Genomic DNA, 20,391 nt, shown 5'->3' on the forward strand with positions numbered 1-20,391 from the left:
CGACTGGATAGCAGAATAATTTGCAACTGGTTGCTAGGAATCTCCATTTTCTTTGTTGTTCTGGTGTATGGATTATTTTTTCATGAGTTTGCTGGGCTCTTATCTGAGAAAGATCGCTTGTGACGGTTACCAATCCTTACAGCTCCTGGAACAGAATGGAGGGGTGGCCAACAGTACGATGGCAAGTTCAGCGCCACAGTGGAACAAACCAGCAGGACAACTGAACAACATGCACAATGCAGGTATGTGACTTAACCAGCAACAAAGGAGGCATAAGGAATATTAATAAACTCTAAAGCATTATGCCATAGAAATGTGTCTGGTGCCCTATCATATAAATTCTGATCAAAGCTGTACAGTTTGTTTCAAGTTGATGCTAGTCCTGGTGATATTGCAACTAAATTGGAGTTAGTCATTGAAATCCTGCTGTCTGATTCATTTAAGTTCATGATTGCTTCTTGGTTCTACACGTATATGAATGACAGGAAGTGCGTGTTGAAATCAGGTCACCAACAATGTTGGTGCTGATGGGATGCTCTTGTTTTTATTCAATTCTTTCATGTTTATTGTGCTTTATATTGCTGATTAATACGTAAATTAACAAACTGGACAAGTTCTGGTCTGTTTCCATTTTGAAATTAGAATTACAATGACAGACGATGCTCAATGGACTGATTAATATGTTTGGAGACTACAGCTCTGTTAAATCATCCAAAAACTAAGATGAGAGGGTATTTTATTTATGCAAGATATTTCAAAGAAATACAATCATATTCCCTTCTCTTTCTGCCTTGCTTCTCAGCATAATGCAGTGGCAAACACTGAACAATTGCATATTGTTTTAGATTGCTATTTTAAACTGACCTCCATTGAGATCTCCGCTGGATTTCAAACAGACTTCAAAAAGAACACAGTATCTTTATCAGATTTTTTAATTGAATTTTCAAGAAATTGGAGAAGTATGTGGTCGAGATTAAGTTACCATACATGATCATAAAAGTGTTCCATGTTCTCAAAGTGAAAACCTTTCACATTTCCCAAACTAAAGCACCATAAAAATGATGTTTAAAAAAACGCCAGACTCTATCATTGACTCCTCATAGTACAAATAGTGGCTAGACTTGAAAAATGCTGGATCAGTGTAGATGGTGTGGGAACACACTGGGTTGTAAAGGCACTTCATAAATGTGAGTCCTTACTTCTTTCTTTAATTACTTCAGTCATATTTAATCTGTCAGTACATTATTTGATTTTTAATCAGCATTAATGAAATAGATTAACTAATGTATTTCAAGATGTATTAATAAATAATTGAGCAGGCTTGTATGCGGAAAGGGCACATTTTACTATAGTTTCTCACATCCGGAACCCCTCTCTTATCCCTGCATTTTATCTTTTAATTTTTCTCTGGTGCATCAAGAATGATGAGCTAAATAAACAGAACTAAAAAGGTATGTTGGTCTGTAATTTGGTGGAATACACTTGGCAAAAACAATAAATGTATTTTCTGGTGGTGGTCAATTCAGTACAGTACCAGTCTATGTCTGCCTGGAAAGATATTCTCCATTTTGCGTCATCATGATCATTGTTACAAGATGAAGGTTCAACATGAAACATCTCTAATTTCATTCAAATTGAAAAGTCTCCATTTAGATATTTCTACAATTTTCTAGATGTTGCTTTGAAAGTGTTATATCGACAACATTCTGGCACAGTGCTCATTATGCGCTGTTCTCAGCAACTGATTCATTTGGATTGTAGAAGGCGAGTTAAGCAAGTGGTCTTTAGACTTTTTGTGACAGGAAGTATAGTACAATTTCACTAAAGCCAAAGGGACTGGAGCTGTTTCGGCCAATTCTTTCATGTAAAATTTGAATTGTTTGGACCATGCCTATATAAAAATATAGCCTATTTCAGAGACTTCTAACTTGTAAAATAGATTGAGTTACAATTGGAAATGTTAGTCTTCCAATACACTTATTGCATTAGTTGATTATACAGATTGGGAAATATTTGAAAACATTCCAAAAATCTTCATTATTTCATGAATATGTTGTAGGTAGAGGTAATTTGTGGGCAATGTGCAAAAGCACACTTTGCAATTGAAGGGTTATTGGTACCTCATGGATTATTTATTTTCCTTATTCCTTAGGTATTGAAAATGATGTATCACATCATGGAGGGCTGTTTGATATCCTTAAAGGAGGTACGGAGCGCTTCTTGACTAACATCAAAGATACGTCCTCAAAGATGATCCAGTCAGTTGCCAAGTAAGTCATAATGGCTACTGAGCATACATTTCACTGTGTATTCCCTACCATCACCAAGTCACTACATTTCACTGTGGCTGTCTCACAGAGTCTGTACATTTCTCTGCGACTATTCTGCAGACTTAATGGCATTTTACTGCAGCTGTTCCACTGAATCACTGCGTTTCATTTTGACTGTTTCACGGCGTCACTCCATTTCATTGTGACTGTTCCACAGAGTAACTGCATTCATTGCTGCTGTTCCACAGTGTCACTATTTAACTGCAACTGTTCAGTAGAGTTGCCATATTTTTCTGTGACAGTTGTGCAGTCACTACAACTCACTGTGGCTGTTCCACAGAGTACCTATGTTTTGCGGCTGTTGTTCCACAGTGATGGACACAAATGCTCAGATCATAAATCCCCAGGGGTTAAAATGACTGTGGAAGTCTTAGAATAGTTAAATAGACAATCCCAATAACTTGCAACTAAATTTTTTAACATTTCCCTTTCCTATTACAAGAATGTGTACTTAATTATTGGCAACTTTGATAAGTTACTACTGAATGAATGTCGCTTCTGGCTAATCTGTTACTCTAGATACCAACTGTCAAATTGAGTTTCACCTTTCTTTTCATGGTTAAATTTATTTACTGAAAGAATTTGTTTCATAAATTATTTTAATTTCAGCCACCTTTCTTTTGCATTATAGATTTTGTTGCATTGCCATTTGAAATCTTTATCATTAATCACTGTATGGTTTTCACTCAATGGCTACAGATATATTAGCATCTCTTCAAAAAGCCAATTGTTATCAACAAGCTACAAGATTAAATAGGCAAACTCAGTAGCATCTAACAGTCCCAATGTAAATATCTATAAATATATCTTGTAGAGTATAGCCACAAAAACAGAACTTGCTGGAAAAGCTCAGCAGGTCTAGCAGCACCTGTGAAGAAAAAAGTCAGAGTTAATGTTTCGGGTCTGAAAAAACCCTGTAGAATAAATGATTTTTTTTCAAGAAACATTGCACTTTAATTGATCTCATACTTGATTTATAGAAGGGCAGGTGGATAATGTAGTAATACACATTAGTATGGGACAGATGCAAATAGACAGCATCCAATTTAAAAAAAACTTTTAGATGCCACACTGATTCTGTGTAACTTGGGACAGATAGTGCTATATGATGTCTGCTCATTGATGGGTTTTGATTGTTCTTTTGGATTGTGCATTTTAAGGACTCAAATAAAAATAACAAGTAATTGTTTGGTAGTATAGAACATAAAGAGTGTTGAAAAGAGACATGAAGTTGATGTTTTTTGTCTTGAATTTATTAGGACTGAAATGCAAGAAAAACATCTTTAGGAAGGAAACATTAATTTATGCATTGTGAGAAGAGGGTTGTGATTGGCTGCTTTATCGTTGGCATGGGAGATCCAGCAGGAACTGTTGCCTTTCAATCTTGGCTAACTGTTTAAATTCAAAACAGCAAGTCAACTCTGACTGAACTTTGCCATGGGGATGCAGCAGGGAACAGGTGATGCTAGCTGTTTCATTCTGATACTTTGCAATTAACTCACTAGTCGTATTCTCAGCTAACAGTATGCTGCTTCAAGCCAAAAGGATGTTCTGCCTGCCACACAAGTGAATAATAAGGAAAATAACCTACAGTGCCAGTGTGATATAAGCCATGCATCCCAACAACGTCAGACACAATGCATCCCTTTTGAGTGCCCGTGCTTGTGAAACTCAGAACCTAGTTTTGATCACTTAGACATGTGATTCTGCTTTTGGGCAACATTTGCCAAATAATCCTGATAACACTAGGAATTACACCAGAAACCTATTTAAAATTTGTCTGTCTGTCTGGGAGCATGATTCATTTGTGTGTTCCAGAAACTACATATGTTCTCACACACTGCTCTTTTCTTGGTAGAAAAACAGAATGTGGCCACACATTACACCTTTTTCAATGAGGAAAATAATAAAATCCTGTTGCCATCCTTGGCACAGCCTTGCCAACTCAGTCAACTTGTCTGGTTTGAAGTTAATCAGGTAAAACAATTGACAGTGGACAGTTCCTGCTGCATCTCCATGCTCAACCACAGCTGAATCAGTCAACATTCTGTCCTCATACTGTATATATTATTTCTTTTTGGAATTTCATGGTGCAAAGGGCTTGAGAAAAATTAGGAAACGGGTAAAGGAAGTTACTAATAAGGCTAGTAGAGTTCTATCCTTTATAATTAAAGAATTTGAAAATAAAAGTGAGAATGTAATGCTTAAGTTATACAGCACATTAATGGGACCACATCTTGAATACTGTGTGCAGTTTTGGTCTCCTTATTTGAGGTGAGACATACATTCTTGGATGTGGTTCCAAGGTTATTAAATTGACGCCTGGAAGGACCAGATTGTCCTGTGAGGAAGGTTTGGACAGACCTAGTTTGTTTGCTTATCCGGCATTTAGAAGTGAGGGGTGACTTGATTGAAGTATATAATATTCTGAACAGTTTTAGCAAGGTGGATGTGGAAATGATGTTTCTTCTTGCTGGTGAATCCAGAAAGTGGTGGCACAATTTGAACATGTGAGGTTGCCATTTCAGAACAGAGATGAGAATTTTTTTTTATTTCTGAAGATCAAACAATTTTGAAATTCTGTACCCCACAGGATGGTGGAATTAGGGTCATTGCATGTTTTTAAAGCAGAGAACGGTTGATTTTGTTGGCCGATGAAATGAAAAGTTATCAGAGGTAGTTAGAACTATAGAATTTGAAATACAGACAGATTAGCAATGATCTTAATAAATCGTGGAGTAGGATTAAGGGGCCAAATGGCTTACATCTGCTCATAGTTCATTTATTCGTAAAGTTGGTTTTCTTGTTTTTCGTTCCTGATGAGTGTAAGATGAAAAGCCTTGGCATCATGTCTGTTTGTAGCAAATTAAATGACATTGCAGAGAAAATGATTTGATGTTTAATTTATTTGTATCTCATGAACATTTAAAATAATTGCTATATTTTGAATAAAATTCAGCGTAATTTGTACTTTGTACTCGTTTCAAAAGACCAAATTCAATCATGACAATTCATGGTGCATTGTCTTGCCCACTTTCAAAATCTGAAAGCAGAAATGTGTCCACTACTTTGCTAAAGCCTGTGGGTGGAGGCTTGTGCAGATAGAACTATGGGAGCAAATCAGAACTTCCTTTTTTCCATATCCTCAATTTTTTTCTTTTTGCTTGACCTTTTTACTCCCACCCACTCATGTAATCTAACACAACAGTCCTTCGTAGTTAAAGCTACTACTGGTCTGTTGTTAAATAACCAAGCATGATGAAAAGCTTCCAGAAAGAGTCTTTGGTTTCCATTTACTGTGCTCATTTGATTGTAGTCCATTAGTCAGCCATGTCATGTTTGCCGTCTCTAGAATTTGGGGTGTCACTCAAAAGAACATTAGTTTTATATGTCCTTACTAAATGCATTATTCCAGTTTGCAAGACGACAAATTTGATATTTGCATTTCTTTTCTTTTTGCCTTGGATTGTATCTTCTTTTACATTTCGTTACATTTTTTTAGCTTAATGATGAGTATCATGCACTTTTTGTTTCTCATTGTGAATGTTGCTGCTTATTACTGTTGGTGTTTTGAGTATTCACTAGATTTCTTTCTTCCTTAACATCTCTGTGCCTCTGGTAGCAATCCCAGGTAAATATTTTAGTTCATCTGTGTGCTGCGAAGTTATGGTTTGTAATAATTGGATTTTGCGCAATCTTCAGTGTTAATGAACTGTTCTCCCTGAAGTTGAAGCCTCAGAAGTTGTTTGCACGTGTTATGTTTTGAATGTCTACAGTTTTCCACACTCCTCACTTAGATTTGTATATTGGAGATCAGTGATGTAAGCATGAAGAGAGGGGGTTGGGAGTGATTTGTTAGATATGGGCTGGATTCACCAATTTGCAAATTGTAACTGACCTCGAATTCTTCCTTGTACTTAAGAGTCACTGATCTCTTTAAAAAGTTCTTAGTCAATAGTTTGAGCTGCCTTGATTTGACATATATGTTTATGCTTGTTCTCAGTTTTAATTTTTGAATTATTTTACACTGCTCCATTGTCGAGAATTTTGATTGATGAGTTGTGCAATTGTAATTTTGCATATCCATAATCAGTATCAGGCAGCTCTAATGAGTAACTCAAAAGGGAACAGAACAGTTTTGATGTGAAATCAGGCTGATTGAACGAGTCAGTAACGACAGCCTCTGCTGATGCTAGAGTCAAATGTTTTGGTCTTCATTATTCAGGGATGCCTTCACTTTTGGAAGATAATGTTGAAGATGAGAAATAGTTTACAAGTTGCATAAAGATTTTGACATTCTACAGTCACATTATTTAGAAGGTTTAAAATTCATGATTAAAAAACATATCAATGCACTGCGAAGATGTCTGCTTCTTTAATCTAGTTACTAAAGTGTCTAATTACATTACTGTATCATTTTCTATTGATAATATTGATTACATACAGTTTTTATGTGCTGTGTCAGGTGTCTAAAATTTAAAATTGAGTTTAGTTTTGTGTAACTGACACTGTTATGCCTCGCGTTTGCAATTAATGTTGCTTATTTGTGCAAATGTATAAATGTAGTGTTAAAAATAGAACACTGTAGGGTTGAAAAGATTTGTGCTGGTCCCCTTTATGCTCTGCCTTTACTTGTAATTAGCCTTTCAGAAGTAATTATCTTGCATTTTTGACTGGTTTTGTTCAAGGTGTGTTTTATCTTAGTTTGTGTTTGACGTTTTGAGAATGATTTTGCACATTCTGGTGTGCTTTGTTTGCAACATGTTGTATTCAGCATTCCTTTTTAGTACTGAACAGCAACCCTAAATATGGTGCCTTTTCACGAATTAGGATAAAAGTGAAAATGAATGGATACCAAGCTGTGATAATGGGAACTACAGATGCTGGAGAATCCAAGATAACAAAGTGTGGAGCTGGATGAACACAGCAGGCCAAGCAGCATCTCAGGAGCACAAATGCTGACGTTTCGGGCCTAGACCCTTCATCAGAGAGGGGAATGGGGAGAGGGAACTGGAATAAATAGGGAGAGAGGGGGAGGCGTACCGAAGATGGAGAGAAAACAAGATAGGTAGAGAGGAGAGTATAGGCAAGGAGGTAGGGAGGGGATTGGTCAGTCCTGGGAAGATGGACAGGTCAAGGAGGCGGGATGAGGTGGTAGGTAGGAAATGGAGGTGTGGCTTGAGGTGGGAGGAAGGGATGGGTGAGAGGAAGAACAGGTTAGGGAAGCAGAGACAGGCTGGGCTGGTTTCGGGATGCAGTGGGGGGAGGGGACGAGCTGGGCTGGTTTTGGGATGCAGTGTGGGAAGGGGAGATTTTGAAGCTTGTGAAGTCCACATTGATACCATTGAGCTGCTGGAGTTTTGGACTGATTAGCATAGCAACAACTGTAGTTTATCATTCCTTTTGGCAAAGAGAGCTCAATGAAGTTCTCTTTACAAAGGGACTTAATTTTCTTCTGTCTTGTCAGAAGCTAGTAGGTGAAAAGAATCCAAAGTTTTGCTCAAAATGCAAGTTTTACCATGATGCAGCATGTTATTAACTGCACACAGATTGTGTTTTGGGTGCCCCGTGTCATAAATGCTGCATACTGGAACTAGCAGGGATTTCACTCATTCACTGTTCAGCAGTTGTGCATCAACTGATCGTGAAATATGCACGTCAGTGCCTTGCATCCTGGCAGCAGTCATGATCTGCTATTCTGTGCAGGTCTGCTGTGCCAGTTGCAACTCAACCACAACAGCAAACCAAATACTGGTTACTGGACGACAGGGGCTGCTCATGATTCTGACTGATGCCTAGCCTCTCCACCCCACTGCCCACTGGCACTGGCACATCAACTGATGGACTGGTTTCTTTTGAGCCACTCCGCTTATTTCTTATTATGAAAGCTCATGAATAGTTGCCTAGATAGCACTCTTCACACTTGAGTTTCCTAATATCCTAACAGCTACTTCAATCATCAATTTTAAGTATGCAGAGGACATCCATAAACATAAAAATATCGAAATATTTCCCATTCACCACTTTGGTGTTCAGAGTCATCAAACATATACACCATATACTTCCCCACTCCCCTCGTGAGGATATGTCTTAAAGTAATACTTAGAACCTGTTCCTTTAAAGTTATTTTATCACTTATTACTAGTTACACCTTGTATATTTTATTCAGTGAACTGCTGAAAATTGCAAGCTGATTTAAATATTAGGTAATGACACAGCTGCTCCTCAAATCCATTTTTCTGACCTTTGCTTATATGCTGTATCCCCATACCTATCAACAATCTATAGATCTCTGTCTCAAAATTGCCCATTGTTTGCAGTATGTAGAGTCTTGGTGGGGTGGAGTGGTGGTGGCTGAGAATTTCATTAACTTCTGTGACAGAGAGCCTGCCTGGAAAGGACATATTTCCATTAGATGGTACTTGGAAAGTTGCATACAAACAATTGTGGAACACTGCAAAGAAGACTCATATTTAAGCCTAAGTCTGAGCACAATAAACGCATTTGAAATATATGATCTAGAAATTTTGTTTAGGAAGCAAAGTATGAGTGTGGCACAAAACTTAGAAATGTAGTAAGCAGCAAGATGGATAATATCAGACAGCAGGAGGATATAAACTGGTGAGTTGGACAGAACACAAGGCAACTAAATTTAATGCAGAGATGTGTAAAGTCACACATTTTAGGAGTAAGAAGGAGGAGGGATAGTCTAAACTAAGTGGTGCACTTTTAAAAGGGAATGCAAGAAGAGACAGCTGGTGGTTTTCACGCATGAAGCTAAGGTTTTTACGCATGAAGCTAAGGTTTTTTTTAAACTGGAGAGAATAGCTTTATTTTAAATAAATGTAGAATAGATTCTGTCATAATTGTCAAAAGAAAATTATATATATATTTGGTAAAGATAGATTTGCAAGCATATTCTATATTTAGATTATTCTTGTCAAGTGTTTCTGTTTTGGCTACTGTGTCCGAGGATATTTAGCTTTACGTTATTTGCCTGTAAAGACCGCGGGTGCAGATTCAATAATAATTTTCAAAACTGAATTGGATATGTACTTGAAAGGGAAAGAATAGTGAGGCTATGGAGGGAAAGTGAATGGTATTAACTGGATGATTCAGTGATTCAGTACAGGCACACTGGGCTGATTTGCACCCCTGTGTACTGTTCAAGAGTTGAGCTGTATCTCTTACTCTTCGCTACTGTGCAATCTAATCTTATTTGTTGTTTGTATGTTTTTTGACTAGCTATGCTAAAGGAGATTTGGACATTTCATATGTTACGTCAAGAATAGCTGGTGAGTAAGAAAGCTTTTGTGTTTCTGGATAAAGTTTGCACGGATATGAATAAGCCTGTCTTTGAGCAGTACATTGTTTTTCTACTAGAAGCCAGCTGTTACCTGAGAATCACTTGTTCTTTCATGGATTCCGTGGAACAGCTGGATTTCCCATTTTTCATTTTATTATATGTTACAAATTTATAAATGCAGCAGTGAACATTGGAATTGTTGGAACAAAAGAGAAATTGCTGAAGAAACTCAGCAAATCTGGCAGCATTGGTGGAAAGAAAGCAAAATCAATGTTTCGGGCCCAGTGACCCTTCTTCAGAATGAGTTCTAGACTCAAAATGTTTACTCTGCTTTCTCTTGACAAGTGCTACCAGGCTGGGAGAGTTTCTACAACAATTCCTGTTTTTGTTTTGGATTTCTAGCATCCGCAGTACTTTGTTTTTTTTTGTGTTCAGAATTGTTGATCCTGTTTAGAATATTTTAAAACAAAACTTGACTGTCAAAGCTCCTGTGTCCACCACAGTTTGACAAAAAGAAAAGAAATTGTTTAAAGAAAATACTTCATGATTTTGCAATCTGCTCTTCTAATATTTCCGCATATGTTATTTATATTGCATGTTTTGTATGGTTTACTTTGAAATCTTGAATAGATGATTCTTATTTCCCTGTTCATGCAAAATGTGACCACCTAGCATGTCCAAAGGAAATTAGTGGGAAGTGTTATTGAAAAATACACAATCATTATAAGTTACATGATTTGCAGAAGGCACAATTAAAGGTTGATCAACAATAAGGAGGTTTTGAATTAGCTAATTAAATGTTGAACAATAATTACAGCACAGCACAGCATTCTAATTATAATTTTCACATAAATGTTTTCTACAGAGAATGAAAAAAGCACCAGGGAGTACAGCCAGTAATCTAATTAAGGAGTTCTGATGTCATTTGAATTAATTGTAATTTAATGTCATGCAGGTTTATGCTTAGAATTTGTACTGTATTTTGTATTTTGTATTTTTCCCCCAGTTATGTCATTTCCAGCTGAAGGTGTTGAGTCTGCAATCAAAAACAACATTGAAGACGTTAGATTGTTTCTGGATTCCCACCACCCAGGACATTATGCAGTGTACAATCTATCACAACGAACCTACAGATCCTCCAAATTCCATAACAGAGTATGTTAATACAGATATAAAATGTGAATTGAAATTAGCTGTCTTCAATGTACTGCTTAAACTGTGTAGTCTTAAGTTTTATTTTTTCCACAAAAATCTTACATGTTGACCAGATTTGAATGATAATGCGTAATTAATAATTGTTTCTGTCATTTGTATGTCTTGTTACTTAGTTTAATGCATTTGTATGCGTAGTTTGACTGGCAAATAGCTATTCAGTTGAACATTTCCTACAAATGAAAGACCACTGATTGTAGTTGACAGCATTTGGTTGGGCACCTTTGTGGGAATTGTTCAGCCAACTTGCTTTCAAATGTCCACTTAAAGTAGTGCCTCTTTTTAAAGTGTATGTGCTGGTTATGTGTAACATCATGCTGCATATCACGCCTTGAGAAATGTTAAGAAAATCAAAACAGAACACACTGGTTTATTGCATCCGAAAGAAAATATCCTAAAATTGTTTTAGATTTTGAGTGAGATATTATGCAATTGAAATGTAATTTTAACTTGTATTAAAACTGTAAGTTGACATCTTCAAAGCAAGTCCCACAACCATAAACACTTCTAAAATTGGCAGTTACTTCTTTTCTCTGGATCTTCCAAACAGTGGCTTTGATAGTTGGATTAATTCTTCCCTCATAAACTCCCCAACACGATGCAGTGCATATTTCTATTAGTGTCTTCTGAGTCTGGTTGTCAAAGAAGTCAGCAGTAGAGAACTCTGCTGGAGCCGTGTAGCATAGAGGGAAGACAGAGCCCACCTCACTTGTGTAGTACAAGTTGCTGTACTGCTTAGAGCAGCACATTCTAGAGTTAACCTAGGGGTAGGCTATCCTAGTCCTCATGACCAGTATGACCAGATGAATCAATTACTTCATAATAAAGCAGCTTCTAAGTAGCAGTGATCATAACGTGATTACATTTCGCATTTAGTTTGGGGAAGAGTGCGTCTAAAACCAGTGTTTTAAAGCCTTAATAAAGGCAAGGATGAAGATGGAGCCGGCTAAGGGAAACTGGGCAAGTGGGTTAAAGTGCGGATTAGTGCAAACACAGTGGCAGCATTTTGAGATATTTCATAATGTTCAGCAAAGTGATAAAGACTCTACAAATAGAATGCACAATCTGTGGCTATTTAAAAAACTTAACAGTAGTGTCAGTTTGAAGAAGTTGTATAATTTGACAGAGCTTCGTGGTAGGTCAGAAGGTTGTTCAGAAATTAAAAACCAGCGAAGAATGGCGGAAAAAGTATTAAGGAGAGGGAAACCAGAGTACTAAGCCTTTCCTTTAAGTTACCCCGCTTAACATCATATAGTTTTAACATTGTTTCATGGTCTCAGCTTGTCTTTATTATTTCAGCTAGGAATGCACAGTGCTGTGCATTCCACACTCATGGTACACAATTTCAAATTGTATATTAGATTTAGCAAGGAAACAAATGTCTGATGGAACCTGCCTCAGATTTTAACATTGATTCCTATGGGAACCAATGGTTTATTAAAGCCATTTCACTTCAAGTTGTGAATTTCAGGAAAGCAATGCAAACTTTAAATCGATGCTAAGGGCTTGTGAGCAAGCTAGTAAGGTAGTAGCATAGAAACAGATATCAAGAATTTCCATAATTATTTAAAATGAAAATGAGTAACAAAAGTAGTGTTTATTCACCAGAGAATGAGTCTGAGGAATTAATAATGGAAAACAAGGAAATGGTTGCAGCTTCAAACAGATGTATTATCTGTAGGTAACCTAGAAGTCCTCCTAAAGATGCTGAAAATCAAAAAGATGACGCAGAGGAAGGAATTTAAAACAATGAAAATAATCATGGAAGGGTTACTGAGAAAACATAGACACTGACATGTCACTAGGATCTGATGGACTTCATCCTACCGTCTTAAAGAAGTGGTTGCAGAGTTGAAATGGTCTTAATTTTAATAGTGCTGTGAAATATCCATCCATGAGGGAATATAGAGGTTTCAGTTTCATGGCTTACTTGCAAAGTGTCATTTCTGTTAGTACAGTACTTCCTCACTACTGTGCTGAAGTGTCAGCTGGAGTTTGTGCTCGTGATGCTGAAGTTACACACGGACTCAAACATTCTAACTACAGTACAGAGGCACATAACTCCCCCTCCAATGAAAAAGACTCCATTGGTTCAAACTTAAATATACATTTTTATATGTAACTATAATGTTTGAAATTGATAATTAAACAAAATAACTTAATTAAATTAGGCTAATACAGCAATATTTAGAATTCCATTTAGATATTTGTATTTCATCGTAAAGATGCATTTTAGATTTTATTAAAATTCATAACTATTACATAAAATATTTGCTCTGTTTTAATAAATGTAGGTTTCTGACTGTGGCTGGCCAGCACGACGTGCCCCGAGCCTACAAAACCTGTACAATATTTGCAGAAATATGCACTTATGGCTGAAGCAAGATCAGAAGAATATTTGTGTTGTCCATTGCCTTGTAAGTAGTGTAGATGCGTGTTTAAGTCATGATTGGAAAAGGGTGATTTTACAAATACTTGCAAGATATCTCTAAAAAAAATGCTCATTTTGTTTAAACTTGTGGGGTAAGGCACCTCAACCTCAAAATAACTCTCAAATCAAGAAGCAGCTGTGCATGTAGAGTTCTTGGTATGGATCTCTAGGCAGTAGTGGAGACAATAGTCCTGAAATTGCGCACAAAATAATTAAATGTGACAATTGGGAGCTGAAGCTTGTTTCTGGTTGTATGAATTGAGATGAATTAATGAATGGTCTGAATACAGAAGTAACTGCTGAAAAATTAGAATAATCCAATACAGATAATTTATTTCAAGGAAATTAAGAACAATTTATGTCATGTTTAATTCCTGTATTGTTCCTCATATACAGGAAGCTATCACATATTTCAAAATATCCGCACAAAGGAGAAAATAATTAAATTCAAAGCAAGAAGCAAGATGGGTGGGGAAGAGAGACAATGGTTTAATTAAAGGTTTGCAGCAGTTTTAAAAGTAAGAAGAAAGTTGAACAACCAGAAGGAGTTGAGCGAAAAATCAGCAGATAGGAACCGAATAGGGAATATGTGAGCACAAACAGTGGAGCAAAGGGAATGGACAGGCAAGAGAAGGTCAGTGTTAGAGTATTAAGGGTGCATAATTTAATTAGTATGGCATAAGAGAATCACTAAGGGGGTGCAAGACAAGGATAGAAAGATATTTGAAAGTGAGACCAAGAGCATAGATACCACCTTTTCCTCGCTACTATCAGTTCTGAAGAAGGGTTTGAAATGTTAATTGGCCTCAAGATTGGGACAAAAGTGATGCACAAACATTGGTGGTTGTGACAGTCCTTTTGCACCAATAATTATGCGCCTTAACTAATGGGTGCCCTACATTAAGCCAAGCATGGGCTCCGTTGTTTGTATTTATTCATTTCCTTCACAACAGGATGGCCGAGCAGCATCTGCAGTGGTGGTCTGTTCTTTCCTGTGTTTTTGTCGTCTCTTCACCACCGCTGAAGCTGCAGTCTACATGTTCAGTATGAAGAGGTCACCACCTGGAATCTGGCCCTCACATAAACGGTACGGTGTAGTTTTGGTTTTATAATGCAAAGCTTTCGTTGGAATAGTGTTAAGTGCATCATAATAGAGCCTAAGAGCACCAAACTCATGCTGTTCTTATTCATTGGAGCACAAGTAGAATATAAAAGATTGGAGCAAGAACAAGCCATTCGATCCCTTGAGCCTGCTTCACCATTTAATAACTTAATGACTGACTACCAGTGTCAACTCAATTTTCTTAACCAATAGTGATTTCCATGGATTTTTACAGCACTAAAATCTATCGATGTCAAGTTGGAATGAGTTTACTAATTGAGTACCCACAGTCTTCTGGAACAGTGAATACAATGACTCTCAAACCTGAGTAAAATTATTACTCCTCAGTCTAAATGGCTGTTGTCTTGAGACTCGGTTCCCTATGTTTAGACTGCCCAGACAGGAGTACAGCCTGTAAATAACTGCATTGTCAAGTCTTCATAATCATCTATATTCCAGTATGATCAGATTTCATTCTTCTAAATGCTAGAGTGTAGCCCTAACGTATTTACCCCACCAGCACTAGGATAGCCTCTCACATTCCTAATTATTTGATATATACCCAAATTCATCCAAAATGCTTATGTTTAATGTTTTATTCTCCTTTAAAAAGTACTCTCTAATCTTAAATTTAAAGAGAATAATCTCTCATTTCACCTTATATTCTATCTACCATAATTTTGCTCACACATTTAACCTGGTGCTATCCCTTTGCAGACTTTCTTTTGTCCACAGCTTATTTGCCCAGCTAACACTGACTTTTCTGCAAACTTGAATGTGTAATATTGCAGGTGCAGCTAAACTGAATCTCCATCTCACTGTGTGGTAGATTTGCTCTCTCTATCCTCTTGCAGGGTAGGGATGTACATGGCTTGTATGACAACTCCTACATGGTTATGGCGAAGTACTAATTAATATACCTTTGAGTTTCCTGAGTAAGAGTTCCAATGGTAACAGGCAACGGCCTGCCTGGCTGGACCTCATGACCTGAGTCCTGTGGTGCAGTGCTAGTGTCCCTACCTCTAGACTGAGAGGCTTGAGTTCAAGTCCCTCCTGCTGCAAAGCTGTGTGGTAGCAACTCTGAACAGATTGATAAAATATACTATCAAGTAGACCGGGGATGCGACTGCAAAACTGACTTTTCTCGGCTGGGACCAGCCTACATATGCCACAAGTGTTGGTTCTATTTTCCTGTTCAACAAAAAAAAACTGCTGATACTGAAAACAGAAAATACTGGAGATCACAGCAGGTCAGGCAGCTTTCATGGACTGAAAGCAAGCTAACGTTTCAAGTCTACATGACTCTTCATCAGAGCTCTAGACTTGAAATATTAGCTTGCTTTCTGTTCATGGATTCTGCCTGATCAGTTGTCATCTGCGTCATTTTTTGTTTTCGGTATAGATTGCTGCATCTTCAGTAATTTGCTGCTTAAAAAATAATGATCCATTCCGGTCAGTCTTCTTGAGTTATTATAGTTTGTTTTACAGTTTGCAGAGACAACAATGAGGGCCTGGATGTTAGGTCTTATTCCTGTGAAGTCCTGCACCATTCTCCCCATAATTCTACCTGACGTCACATAATAATGTGTTTACACCATTCCTTTCAATCCTTTCAGACCTATATACAGCTGTCACAAACAATTTTCTCCATTATTAATATCCTACATTTGTCTTTGTTTCTGTTTCACTCTGTCTATCTTCCTTGCGCACACAGACACACACAAAAAACACACACAAACATGTTACAAATTCAGGTGATTGAAAGAGATTACTTTTCTCCCAAAATGGGTTGTTGCTGGCTGGAAGATTGCACTCTGTGATTTTGTTCCTGAGAATCTTGATGCCTGTAGCTCTGTTTAAAAATGGAAGAACTGTACTGTCTGGATTTCCTTCACAGAGGACATTTCCCTTCTCCAACATGCAGATTCTTCTTTGCAGTATCTTAATTAATCTTTATATTAAACCAACATAACTTGCAGCTTATAGTCTTTTAACTGATTATTTGGTCTAGTTCAAGTTAATAATTGGACTAAATTATTTCCTTGTAATGTGAATCCCTACTGGTGTTGGAGGTTAACATCAGCACTTTTGAGCTGTCGTCAACCTACTTTCACCACTGCAACAATTCCAATTGTGCCAAGTTTTCAACTTTTGCACATCTTTGTGATGCAGTCTGTTCTGCAGCTCTCCTTGCTTACACGCTGTATGTTATGGACCAAATATGTCTTTCAAAGTGTGAAGTAAAAGGACAAGAAATTTTAAGTTAGCTTCTGGAATTAAGTCCCAACACACTGGTTGTGAGAGAAACCTCAGAATACCAGCTGAAACTGCAACTGCAACAAATTCCAACACCAGAAGTATGTGGGATAACAAGGTGTGGAGCTGGATGAACACAGCAGGCCAAGCAGCATCTTAGGAGCAGGAACGCTGACGGTTCGGCCTAGACCCTTCATCAGAAATGGGGGTGGGTAAGAGGGTTCTGAAATAAATAAGGAGAGAGGAGAAGGCGGATCAAAGATAGGTGGTGGAGAGGAGACAGACAAGTTAAAGAGGTGGGGGTGATATCAGTGTGGATTTCACAAGTTTCAAAATCTCTCCTCCTCCCACCGTATCACAAAACCAGCCCAGCTTGTCCCCGCCTCCCTGACCTGTTCTGCTTCTCACCTAATCCCTCCGCCCACCTCAAAACGCATCCCCATTTCCTACCTACTAACCTCATCCCGCCCCCTTGACCTGTCCGTCCTCCTTGGACGGACCTATTTCCTCCCTACCTCCCCACCTACGCTCACTTTTACAGGCTCCATTCCGCCTCTTTGACTTGTCTGTCTCCTCTCCACTTGTCTTCTCCTCTATCCATCTTGTATCCACCTCCCCATCTCTCCCTATTTATTTCAGAACCGTCTTCCCCTCCCCCATTTCTGCTGAAGGGTCTAGGCCCATAACGTCAGCCTTCCTGCTCCTCTGATGCTGCTCGGCCTGCTGCGTTCATCTGGCTCCATACTTTGTTATCTCAAATTCTCCAGCATCTGCAGTCCCCATATTCTCTCCAGAAGTATGTGCCCTGCCAATCAAAAGCAGGCAGATAAGTACATAATTTCAAAATAAAAAGAGAAATTTAGGGGGGAATTGGTACCATAGATTAGTTACTAAGCTTTCACTTTGTGGATCTGGATTCAAATCCTACTAATGGGATGAATATCCGTTATCTGTATGAAGAATGTCTAATTGGGAGAAAAATGGGAACTTAATCTGGTTTTGTGGCTATTATGTACCTCAATGGAACATAAGGCACTTCCCATTACTGACATTCCTCACTAAATGAACACAAAAATACATATCAAGAGTGTATAAAAAACAGCAAAAGGAATTGGAATTACTTATTTTGTTGGGGTTAATAGAATTTTAGTTGACCTATTTCGTTAACAATGACTGGAAACCCATAATGTGGCAGAATATTAATTACAGTCTCTCATTCTGCCCCTGATTTATTTGGTCTTAGTTGGCCCATCAAAGAATAGATTAATTGTACTTTATCACAGAGCGTAAGACCATGACATTGCCAGGTTTTATGTGTCACAAATGGCTGTTCACCCGATTGTGGAATAATATTAAACCCGGAGTGAGCAGTTTATAAATGGTGAGGTTTCTCATTAGTTTTTATTGTGCTGCAAGCCCACAAAAAGTCAATATGCATTACTAGATATCGACTATTCGGCTTAGCGTAAATTTTTGATTTGTTGGAATAATTCATGTAAATACATGATAGAAATTATTATTGAGCTTCATAAATTAATCAGTCCACTATTGAATTCAATTTACAAATTGATTTTTAACAAACACATCTATTTCAAACCCTTATTTGAAAAGTATTGTGTATGTCCATTTTTGAAAAAAGACAATGGTTACAAATGTTTGAACAAATGTACATTCATGCAAAATGGGCTTGATTTGTTCTGTTCAGTAGTAGTGTTTTATGAAGTGATTAACTCCTCCTTGAACATTTCCTGATATGATAATGTTAAAATGTAGAGTTTGCAGTTAGAGTTTGTTTCAAAGATTGTAATATTTCTCACCAGATTTGCAGCTCCCAGACTAACTGGTCCGTTCTGCTTGTTGTTGGAAATACAATTTATGATTTTTCTTTCAAAGATCTAATGTACCACAGGGAAGTGATCTTCCTATTAATGTAAACTTAGTAGTAAGTTAGAGATAGGACTCTGCTAAACATTATCAGAAGAAAACTAGGTTCAGCTACATGGGGACATTTTTGCAACAGTTAAGCCAGTAAATTGGTTTGTTCATAAATAGAATTATTCATGGAAACAGGTAGTGTGTGTGCTATTGAAGGATCAGGTTCTCAAAGTCCACAAGCAGTTCATAAGGGTGATAATTAAACTACTAAATCATACAATAATAATACAAGCAATACAAAAATCATACTCCTTATAAAACCTTAGTTCTTGGAGGACCACATCCCCTAAGTAGACTCATTGAATAGCCAATACATTCCAGTATGAATTATGCAATTATAATGACAGCCACAAGTTTAATTCAGTTAGTTCTCTATGGCAAGGGAATTTGAACTGACCTACAGTGGACAGTCTTACTTTATTTACGTTCTTAAATTCCAAAAGCCATTTTCTTTGTGATAATTTTCAGTGGCCTGTCTTGATAAAATTGTAGGCCAAATATATAATTCACAAAGTAATTAACAAGAGTTTAGCAACTTCAAAGCAAATTGCATCACCTTTTTGCCATTTTACAAGAATGCCAACATAATGTCCTTCTCTGGTTATTAGTTCTCATCACCCTTCACATCCTTTCTTCAATCTCTTCCCCAAATACCTAAGAAATGCTAAGACATAGCATTTCCTACTTGTTTCATTCCTTCTGTCGTCATTTTACAATAGCTCACTAGTCGTAATACTTGCATTGCTAAGCACATAGAGGCATACGGTTTCTGATCCTATTACTGGCTCAACAGTGGTCAATGTTGTGTACTTTTCCTGAGTATTAAAACTTTTAATTTCACTTGTGCAGTTGTTTTTAACATGCCTGGGAAGCATCCTGTCAGAGCATGGTTCCTGCTGTAAAACAGAGAGAAGAGCAATTACAAAGAAGTGTTCTCCAATACAAAAAAGATGTTCTGCATAGAAATGAATGGAGACTGTAAGAAAATAAATATCAAGACTGTGATTTGGATTGTTTGGTTGTAACCTTAAGAAAAGCAAATAACCAAAGACTAGAAATTTGTCAGGAGAGGTCCTGGAGAAGGACAGATGAGCTGGATAGAGCAAAGAAGAAATTCTCAGGGTGGTGATGGAAGCAAGATTGTCAGTGACCATTATCAAAAAAAATGCCACAAAGTTGGATTGGACATATTCTTAGACATTAGTATTTGGTACGGACATGATTAAAAGAAAATGACAATGATATAGACTAAGAGTGAAGGAAATGTTGATTTTCGACAACTTGCAAGAGCCTCCTGTTTTCAATTTCACGCGGCTGAAGAGGAGAGTTTTCAGACTGCTGGGTGTGGAGAAGTGAGCAGAACTGTCCTTTGGTCAGTGGATTAGATAGGGTGAACAGTGAGAATCTTTGTCCTCGGATGGTGATGGCTGGCATGAGAGGACATAGCTTTAAATTGAGGGGTGATAGATATAGGGCAGATGTCAGAGATAAATTCTTTACTCAGAGAGCAGTAGAGTGTGGAATGCCCTGCCTGCAACAGTAGTAGACTCGTCAACTTTAAGGGCATTTAAATGGTCATTTGATAAACACATGGATGACAATGGAATAGTGTAGGTTAGATGGGCTTCCACCTTCACACTTTGTTATCTTAGATGGGCTTCAGATTGGTTTCACAGGTTGGTGCAACGTCGAGGGCTGAAGGGCCTGTATTGCGCAGTAATGTTCTATGTTCTATGAGCAGATAACACAAAAATACATGATGAAAGCTGTAAAGCCAGAGCAGAAAATAAATGAGGGCAAAGCAAACATAACACAGTAA

The 20,391-nt window shown here is 37.5% G+C and overlaps 1 protein-coding gene across 5 annotated transcripts in view; it reads left to right on the forward strand.

Moving 5' to 3' along the window:
- gak (cyclin G associated kinase) overlaps positions 1 to 20,391 on the forward strand; it is a 118,279-nt gene that overhangs the window by 61,577 nt on the left and 36,311 nt on the right. For all 5 annotated transcript variants that reach the window (XM_048526970.2, XM_059643646.1, XM_059643647.1 and 2 more), the window contains 6 exons: positions 143 to 242; positions 2,153 to 2,270; positions 9,576 to 9,625; positions 10,643 to 10,791; positions 13,143 to 13,265; positions 14,233 to 14,366. In XM_048526970.2, coding sequence (XP_048382927.1) covers positions 143 to 242; positions 2,153 to 2,270; positions 9,576 to 9,625; positions 10,643 to 10,791; positions 13,143 to 13,265; positions 14,233 to 14,366 — 674 coding nt within the window. The remainder of the gene's footprint in view (positions 1 to 142; positions 243 to 2,152; positions 2,271 to 9,575; positions 9,626 to 10,642; positions 10,792 to 13,142; positions 13,266 to 14,232; positions 14,367 to 20,391) is intronic.

The sequence above is a fragment of the Stegostoma tigrinum genome, chromosome 3 (genome assembly GCF_030684315.1).
Source record: "Stegostoma tigrinum isolate sSteTig4 chromosome 3, sSteTig4.hap1, whole genome shotgun sequence".
NCBI lineage: Eukaryota > Metazoa > Chordata > Chondrichthyes > Orectolobiformes > Stegostomatidae > Stegostoma > Stegostoma tigrinum.